The sequence below is a fragment of the Balaenoptera musculus genome, chromosome 1, assembly GCF_009873245.2.
Source record: "Balaenoptera musculus isolate JJ_BM4_2016_0621 chromosome 1, mBalMus1.pri.v3, whole genome shotgun sequence".
NCBI classification, from domain to species: domain Eukaryota; kingdom Metazoa; phylum Chordata; class Mammalia; order Artiodactyla; family Balaenopteridae; genus Balaenoptera; species Balaenoptera musculus.
Window position 1 is genome coordinate 182,958,173 of NC_045785.1, and position 9,717 is coordinate 182,967,889.

The 9,717-nt window shown below is 44.2% G+C and overlaps 1 protein-coding gene across 2 annotated transcripts; it reads right to left on the reverse strand.

The window, feature by feature from the left end:
• Positions 1–3,670: 3,670 nt before the first annotated feature.
• Positions 3,671–7,338, reverse strand: ZNF281 (zinc finger protein 281). 2 transcript variants are annotated; one of them, XM_036824039.1, is made up of 2 exons: positions 7,212–7,338; positions 3,671–7,097 (listed from the first exon to the last, which is right to left on the reverse strand). In XM_036824039.1, the coding sequence occupies exon 2, from the start codon at positions 7,077–7,079 to the stop codon at positions 4,470–4,472; it is 2,610 nt and encodes an 869-aa protein (XP_036679934.1). In that variant the 5' UTR covers positions 7,080–7,097; positions 7,212–7,338; the 3' UTR covers positions 3,671–4,469. The 2 variants fall into 2 exon arrangements, with proteins under 2 accessions (XP_036679934.1, XP_036679943.1); XM_036824048.1 differs by having other exon boundaries at positions 3,671–7,093; positions 7,212–7,331.
• Between the last annotated feature and the right edge of the window lie 2,379 nt (positions 7,339–9,717).

Consider the following 9,717-nt stretch of genomic DNA (forward strand, 5'->3'; position numbering starts at 1 on the left):
TTTTGTATCAGGTTGAGGGGGGCTGGTTCTTGCGAGCATATACATGGGCTTCTTAATTTTCATGTGCAAATATATTTCTGCTAATGTATGGGGTTGGGGAGACATCCATTCCATCATCAGCTGCCCAAAGAGTCCATGACCCTAAAAAGGCAATGCAGCTCTTCCCTAGAGTGGGCCCAAAGGTTCGCAAAGAATTTAAATAGAATCTACTTAAGTTACACTCACATACTGTCATGACTTTTTTAAAAAGCAAAACAGGTACAGACAAAGCAGAAATAATTCTAAAAGTGCATGCCCTCTTTTCGGTAATAGTCTCTTTTAAAACTAACAGTAATCTCACAGAGGATTTTCTTTTGTTAGGTTTTTTTGATCAAGGGTAGGACAACAGAATTACCAGATGCTGTCTTCATGCTAATGTTCATTTTAATTAATAAATTCTTAAGGACATAAAAAAACGTAACAAGTGGAACTAACACAACATTGTTGCTCAAAATCTATCAGAAACTCTTTATCATCTCATAGAAGGTACAAGCAGATTGGCAAACCACCCCAGACCTCTCCTCCTCAATACCAGGAGGGACGCTTAACATTTGTGGACCATTACTGCGTAATCTTGTATAACATGATGCACGGATGGTGCCAGAGCACTACTTACATCGCACTTCAAAAACGAAATCCTGTCATTGTGTGTCACAGAACACACAAAGACCATAAAACTCTGAAAATGACAGCCTTCAGATGCAGTTCACTCTAAAAATATAACTTTGAAGTTCGGAAGCTAATTCTTTTCTGAGGGATGTTTTCCAGTTCAGCAAGAACTTATGAATTTGGAAGCTAAGAACTGTGTGTGTCCTCACGAGGCCATATTGCTCAAACTGTCACCCAGTTCAGGCTTAAATGCTACTAATGACAGGTAACTACAAAATGAGAGATACCAAGGATGTACAGAAAGTTATGCCCCTCTCATCTGATGAGTGTAATACAGAAAACTAAATTTGAGGTAGAAATATTTGTAAACTGTCTGCAACTTTTAAAAAACATTAAAAATCATACAGATTTTTTTTCACATTTTTTGTTTTCATTATTGAATGAGATTACCTCCCAAATTACTAACAGGCAACTGCTAAATTATGGTAGCCCTTATCTTGAAATTACAGCAGCAAAATAGAAATTCAAAGCATAGTTTCCTACTTCATACCCTAATACCTTAGAATTAAAAACCTTAATTTTAAAATTATCATATTCAGATATATATATAGATATATATTCAGATATATCATATTCAGATATATATATTCATTCCACACAAAGAAAAAAAAAGGGTGGGGTCAATAAACAAAATTAATGTTAGGGTTAATCTAGAACAGAGAAATAAGTCGTCTGTGCAGAGATATCAAGAGTTGGATTTCAATGCACAATCAGTGAGATTCTGCTTAGCACTCTTGTTCAAGAAAATGACTACATCCAGGGAATAATCCTGGCAAAGAGAAAACAAATTTACTTTTCCTAATCATATGGGACCACGAATAGATACTTCTCTACAGAGAAATCCATGTTTACGCTGAATACAAATAATTTATCACTTCTGTACATAGTATCCCATACGAAAAAGGCAAAGCCTCGACCTATTCTACCCTTTGATATTTTTATTGATTTTTCAACGTTTGCAGCCACTAAATTTCAAAGCACAATTTTCTCATAGATTTTACACAGACCTACAATTTTTCCCCTTTATCTTTAAAACTTAACATATTTACTAAGTTTCAAACACCTTGTCTGCACCTTCAGTATTCCATGTCTTGGCTCTCTCCTTCTAATATCTATACTTACATCCTTTTGAAACACTGTTAAACTTAGATTAAGCAATACTTTTTTTTTCCCCCTACTAAGAATGCTCGGGACCACTTTCATTTGTCATACTGTTATTTTATTACAACCTTTTGGAGTCAAAAAGGATACACCTAGAACCAAAAGAAACTGGAATCTGATTTAAAATGAAACCTCAATAAATAATCTCTCTGGAATAATATTTAGGATGGCTAACCCCATTTCAATAAAACATGTTCTTATTTCCATACTATTAAATTCCTATTCTTCCAGATAGTATGCCTCAAACTGAAGAAAATATTCAACCTATTTTCAAATATAATAAACCTAGAAACATGAAACACAACACACACACGCACGCACACACACACACACACACACACACAATTCCAGTCCCTAAACTGCAGGTTATACCACTGACATGAATATTTTATGAAATGTAGTTAACAGAAAAATCTGAAAAATGTGACTGGATATTAAGTGATATCTCCTTTCTTCAATTTTGTGATTAACAGGTATTTTATTGGTAGTAAACTAGAGCAAACAATCAGAATAGTACATATGCAGTATTCAGTACACACAATAAAAGTTAAAGAAATTCAAAACCTGTATAAAACAAAACACTGGAGAAAAATCATACAGCTCAAGAGATACAGTGGTAAAGGTCCTCTCCATCCTTTGATTACAGCTTGTACTCTGTACCCAACAGAACTTACCGCGCTTAGCAAAATAAGAAATACATACTTTTTAGTACTGAGTGTATTTAAGAGGATTAAACACATTTTCTAAGGTCCTTGCAATGACAATAAGTGACCCTTTAGCTGGTAGAGCAGACTTAAGGGAGGAAAGTGGGGAAAGGAAATTAACTAGTATGTTGTAACCATTTTAAATAATTTCTCATTTTCCACACACTGCCTTCATAGCAGAAGTGTTTTACACTTGCACAACATTAATTACTTTACTATACACGGAAGCCTGTGGTAGGCTGACGGCACAATTAGACTGCAAACAACCAGTGGTGCTTTTCTGACGTCAGAAGAGTACGTAAGACTGAGACATCACCAAAAGTACATAAAAACTCATCAGCATAAACATCGAAGTACATTAAAAATATAATCAGGAAAAAAATACAATTGCTAAAAAGTGGTTTAGAGCAGAGCCACTGTCTACCAGTGGCTTCAAATGGCAAATTAGCGTTCATAGCAAGTTTGGATGACTTTACAAGACCCCTGTACAATACTGACTAACGCACCCTTTTAAAATGTACATTACACAGGCTGCAATTTTACAAAGAGGTTCTGATGTCATTACTAAATAAGCCACTCTTACCCCTCGCATCGGCTTTGTCACCGGTTGGAATTACCTACCACCTTATTAATATCCACAGCTCTGAGCATGTGGGGCTTTATTATACATGGACATCTGTGTGGGTTCTGTTTTTAAAAAGGGGGAGGGTGGATGTTTATTCGACTGTTTGGATGCCGGAAGGCATAGGAAATGCATAACAAATTACCTATTGGAATGTGAATCACTCTAAAATTGAAACTGTCCAGATAGGGAGAAGAGGGAACAAGGAAGGCCCAGAACTCTGAGAAAGGACAGGTTAAGAACAAAAATAACATAAAATACCCCCAGAAGTGCGGGTGACATGTAGTAAGAGACAGAGAACAATGTTTTTAGGCCACGTATAATAAATAACACACACCCCAAATTTCAAAGAATTATGTAATTCCAACTTGGGTTCTAATACTGCAACCGATCAACCACTTGGACTTCAACACTGTTCCCATCAACTCCTGATGGAGTCACAGCCTTGTTACAGTTGGGATAAGGAGAGGGTGCCTTTTTTTTTTTTTTTTTTTTTTTCCTTTTATTAAAGCTATCATTCCAGGCTTTGATCAAAGATCCAAGAATATTTGTTCTACCAGGCTGGAATGAATGTGGTTTGGAAGTTCAGAGTACATTTAAAAGCTGCAACAAAATATAGGTAGCCAACATCTCAGAATTTTGGATCAGCCCAGATGGAGACAGCAATTTGAAATGTTTTCGATCCCTTACTTAAATGATGACACGTGTATCGTATCAGCCCAGATAGAGCAATTTGAAATGTTTTCGATCCCTTACTTAAGTGATGAAATGTATTATCATACTATCTGTAAATTGGATATTCCATTACAGTGATAACGTACAGAATTCCCATGCGTTATTACACTTTCCTGAGAGTAAAGCAATTAGAATAACCTTAATCCTAGCAACAAAGTTTTTTTTTTGTTTTTTTGTTTTTGTGTGGTTTTTTTTGTTTTGTTTTTTTGTACGGTTTTTTTTTTTGTTTTTTTTTGTTTGTTTTGTTTTTTTTGCATTTAAAACTTTTGGGCTATTCCCTGACCATCTATACATGTAAATTTGATTGCTAAACATTGTCACTTTGAATGTCAAACTATTTTAATCTATTGATTTGATTAAAAATCATAATACAAACAGAGCTAAAATCACACTAACAAAATAAACTAAATATGAAAAGTTGCATTGAAAGGGCATTACATTATTCTTAACAGGATCGTGTAGAAACATTCCAATGGCAGTGTTCTCAAAATAAAACAAAATTACATTAGAAGACCTCCAGCCTGGTCACTCTTGGGACCTTACCTGTAACTCTGGCTGGTGGGGGTCTTTCCTCTGGTACTACATGGCTCACTAACATCAGACATCATGTTTGTATACCCTGAGAAATCTGACACTGAAGTCCTTGCTCTATGGTCCACTTCTCCATTAGAGTTCGTGATAAAGGTCATTGGCACCCTGCTGCCCGACTTGAACTGAGAACCGAACGCTTGTGCAAAGTTCTCAATCTGGTACGTTGTTCTGGGCTCTACGTCCTTCTGAGGATCCATCTGGCCAGCTAACTCCTGAGATGGGATCTGAAAGCTCGCTGAGGACTCTAAGGTTTTCTGTTGTTCCTTCTGGCTAGTCAGTTTCTGAGATGAGGACTGGAAGGCTGATGAAGTCTCTAGATTCTTCTGAGAATCTATCAGGTCATCCAGCTCCTGGGAAGGTGTCAACTGCTGATGTGTGGCATCCAAAGCAGACAAATAAAGACCTGGCTGAGACCCAAACAACATCCCAAAAGGAGGCTTTGGCAACGAAGATGGCAACACTGAGGTAACAGACTGGCCGAAACCACACTCCAAAGGAGATGTAGTGTATATCTGTTTTTCTGGAAATAAAGTGTGGTTGTGGAGAGGTGAAGACAGACTGACAAATTGGAAACCGTGTCCCAGAGTAAAACCTGCATTCGTGGATTTTTCGAAAGCCTGTTGGAGGTATTTGGAGTATTCTTGCAACATGCTTGCCTTGTCATTTGAAGCAGTCTGGGTGCCCGGGCTCAAATTTTCTTCTTGAACCAGTTCTGAGTGTTCTCCTGAGGCGTGCAGATCCACTCGTGGTTCTGTTATGTTGAAAGGATCCTCCTTCTGGCTCTCGGACTTGTTGGAGTACTGATCCAAAATACTTTGTAAAACCTCGTCAGGAATTCCCGACTTGTCATGACAAGACTTAATTTCCGCATTCAGGGCCGAGGAGTCAATAAGGGACAACGGGGCCTCATTGTCCAAAACACCGACGCCCGCCGACTGAATGACGGACTGCTGGGAGACCATGTGTCCCACGTTCACGGAAAAGGCACTGTTGCTGCTGGCGGTGGGTAGGTATCTTCTTTTCTTTGAGAACTGCATGGCATCGTCATAATTACTGCTGATTTGACCTTGTTTGCCACTTGTACTTTGGAGGAGACTAATGGTCTCCACGCTACTGTTTGACACGATGCCAAGGGAGCCACTCGGTTTCCCAGACAAGGACTTCTGTCCAACTATGTCTGGTAACGGTGACACAAAGTTCAGGTAGTTTTTATCCATGCTCTTCCGGCTTCCTTTCTTAAAGATCAATTTTGGCACCCTCTTCTGGAGTTCCTCTATGCCAGCGCCGATGATGCCCCCACTGGAAGACACAGTAGGCATTTCTACTGAGTAACTCTGCATGTTTATGCTGTTTGACATATGGGATTCATTTGCTTTCCCAGTCTTGGGCTCCTTGTTTTCAACAGCTATGCTTCTCGACTTCGCTTTTCTCCTTGAAGAACTTGTACTTCCCTGAGACAACACAGCCAGGTTACCTATGTTGCTATGGTTGCTGGATGACCCAGGCTCTGCACTGGGCGCCCCCTTCGCCAGGGCTTCGCCGCACGTGCGCCTGTGCTTCAACAGTCTATCAGTCCTTGAGAAATACTGCTGGCAAGTGTCACATTTGTATGGCTTTTCTCCACTGTGCGTCCGCTTGTGTCTCTCCATATGGTACTTCTGGATGAACTTCATGCTGCACTGATCGCACCCGAAGGGCTTCTCCCGGCTGTGGATCTTCTCGTGCCTCTGCAGCAGGTACTTCTGGATGAAGCCCATGCTGCACTGGCTGCACTGGAAGGGCCGCTCGCCGGTGTGGATGAGGACGTGCCTCCGCAGGTGGTAGGAGCTGCGGAAAGCGGCGCTGCAGTGGTCGCAGATGTGAGGTTTCTGGCTTGGGGACAGGACGGCGCCTTCTCCGTCTCCCGCCAGCGACGGCTTGGAAGATGCGCCCGGCTTCCTCTTGGCTTTGATTCCCTGAGATTCTGGCTTTGGCCTCTTGGCCTTCTTGACGCTCGCGTCCGGCTTGGGCTCCTCGGGGCCGCGGGGGTCGTCAGTCCGGCCGAGCAGCACGTCGCGGGGGTGCGGGGCGGGCGGCGGCGGGTGCAGGACGCTCAGGTCCTGGATGACGCCCGGGCAGCCCGCGTCCCCGGCGCCCAGCCCCGGCGCCCGCTCGTCGGCCCCCGCGAACAGCCCCCCGTAGTGGGGGTGGGGGGCGCCCGGCGGCTCCTCGGGGTCTGCCGGCTTCTCCTGCTTGATGCTGACCAGCGACTGCAGGAAGCCCCAGGAGGTCCTCTGCGCCGGGAAGGCCGCGCCGGGCGCCGCCGGCTCCTTCTTGAAAGTCACGTCCGGGGCGGGCGCCGGGGGGGGCTCGGCGGCCGGGGCCGCGGCCGGGGCGGCGGCCAGCACGCACTGCGGGGGAGGGGCGGCCGCGCCCGCCGGCCGCGCGAAGCTGGCGACCGGGGGCAGCCGGTGGTTGAACATCACCATGCCCGGCGGGAAGCTAGGCTCCATCTCCGCCCGCCCGCCGCTACCCGCGCCGCCGCCGCCGCCGCTCAGGAACGCGCTGCCGACTTTCATGCCCCGGAGCAGGCCTGGCTGAGGAGAGGAAGGAGGAGTGGGCCGGCCGCCGGCCGCGGCGCCCCCGCCCGCCCCCGCCTGCGCCCCCGGCCCGCGCCCGCCCGCCCACCGCCGCCCGCGCCCCACACTTACGGGTCCCGCCGCCGCCGCCGCCGCCGCCTCCGGTTAATAAAAATAACGCCGTCCTCTCCACAATGGAATTAAAAGCCTGCGCGGCACTGCGCAGCCGCGGCGCGGGGCCTGCCGGGAGCTCGGCGACCCGGCCCCAGGGCCGCCGCGCCGGCCAGCGCGCCTGCGCCGCGGCTTCCGCCCGGCCGCCTGTCAATCACTCGGGTGGTTGGGCGGAGGGAGCCCCCGGGAGGGGAGGCCCCGGGCGGCCAGACGCGATTGGTGGGCCGCGCGCCGGGCGTCGGGGGGCGGGGCCCGGGGCGGGCTGCTGCGCGGCGGCGGAGAAAGGCCGGAGGGAGGGGATGCTGCGGGGCGGGGCGGGGCGGGGCGGGGCGGGGCGGGGCGGGGCGGGGCGGGGCGGGGCGGGGCGGGGCGGGGCTGGCCGGCCCGGCCCCCTCAGCTTTGCAGCTTGCAGGCCGGGTGTTGCAGCCGAATCCAACCCCGGACGGGGGAGGCTTGGGGCGTTGTGGGTTCTGCCTGTGTGCCCTGAACCTCCAGTGCTCAGCATCTACTGGGACAGATTGCTTCCGGTACCCCTCCTTGTCTGTCACACACTTTAATAATGGGCGCTTATCCTCTGCATTTGTGGGAGGGGCCTGCTTTGAAACCGCAGCAGAGGTACCGTTGCAAAAAAAAGGTTGTCTTACTGCCAACCTACCTGAAGGCTACTGAAAGAGGAAGCCACGTGTAATCCAGGTGCGGCAGCCCTGTAAAACACGCCCACACGCATACTTCATCATCATCAGATGTTCTTTAAATGCCCACAGGCCTTCTCAGTCTGGCTAATGAGTCCGCTGGTCCTGTTCTATTGCTGCCTGGCCCTCTATGTTATTTATGAAAAAGCGACTGCCAGGCCCTTGTAAGAGCTCTACTCAGATCCACTCTGCCTTCCCCAGTACAGAATACTGAGAAACAGAGGCAAAATCACTAATTGTTCTCTTAAGGAAAATTACAAAGTAAAATCTTGAAATCAAAGAGCAACAAAAATCAAACAAATATTTATTCAGTGCCTAATGTACACACAAGGCACCCACTGTCATGTTAAGCGAAAATCTAAACCAGCAGCTTTCCTAACCAAGAGTGTATGTAAAGCACAGGATTATTTTTCTAAAAAGAACCAGCACTAAGACAATAATTTCTTTCCATGGTACGTTTTCATAATGAAATTACAAGTCATTTGTCTCACAATATTTCTAGCCAAATAACTTCTCATAGTTAAATAATAAATGACTTCTCTGAGAAATTTTGCAACTGGAATCATAAAGATTATTAACTAATCCTTATGGGCCTCTCTGAGCCTGCGCAAAAACTTAAAAGACACTATGTAATTAGTATTTTGAGACAAGAAATATTAGTATTTTTCTAACTCCATGCAACTACGTAGAAGTATTCTGCCACTTAAACTGTGAAACTCTAATACTATCAGGTATATTTCAGTGTTAAAAGACTGAAAACTCAAAAACTTAAGGCAGTAGTAAAATATTAGTCAATGCCTATGAGAAATGAGGCTGTCCCTTTGCTCAGGGTGGCAGTGTTTAATGATAAGCTGGGATGCATATAAGCTAGTCCAAGCGTGAAGGGCAGCAGGACACTCATGAAAAGCCAACTTTGTTCCTCAGTTATCAAGATAAGAAACCTGTCATTTCTCTCATTCACTCTGTCAGCCTTGAGATACTCCAAGCAGACTTACCTCTGTGTTGTACACCCCATATATCAGGAAGATGAAGAGACCCTGTAAAATAAAATGGAGGGAAAAAGCTGTTAACGCTAATCATTTCAGCAGTAGGAATACCTGAAATAAACTTTCCTAGGAACAGACAAAAGAAGACACACTTCATCAAGGTCAATTTATTTTTCTATTTTTCAATGTTAGAAGCTGTACCTTGAGCATTTATAACATACCAGCACATCACTTATAGTGCTTGTGCTATTCACTTCTTTAGAAATAAAAAAATAAAAATACCATCCCAGTTACATAGAATATTAATTAGAAAAATGGATATGCCAGTCTCTGAAAGATAGCTGGGTAATGAAACAAACTCAGAAAATGTCATCAAAGGAATCAGAGAAATAGCACTAAACGTCAGTATTTATAAGCAAAGTTTTAGACTACAGCAAGTAGGAAAAATTTGTTACAGTCTTCAACAGGGTAGAAAAAATTTTTTAATATTAAAGTATAAAAGAGCTAAAAGGATAAACCTAGGGTAATAAGTGCGAATAGTTTTTAAATAATATTTAAAATGCCAGTTCAGTCTTCAACAGGGTAGAAAAAATTTTTTAATATTAAAGTATAAAAGAGCTAAAAGGATAAACCTAGGGTAATAAGTGCGAATAGTTTTTAAATAATATTTAAAATGCCAGTTCAAGTTAAGATAAAATTTCACATTATCAGCTGTTGTGAAACTGCACGCATTTTTATTATTTGCTATGTATAATAAAATTCCAAATATCTACTATTTACTAGTTCTTA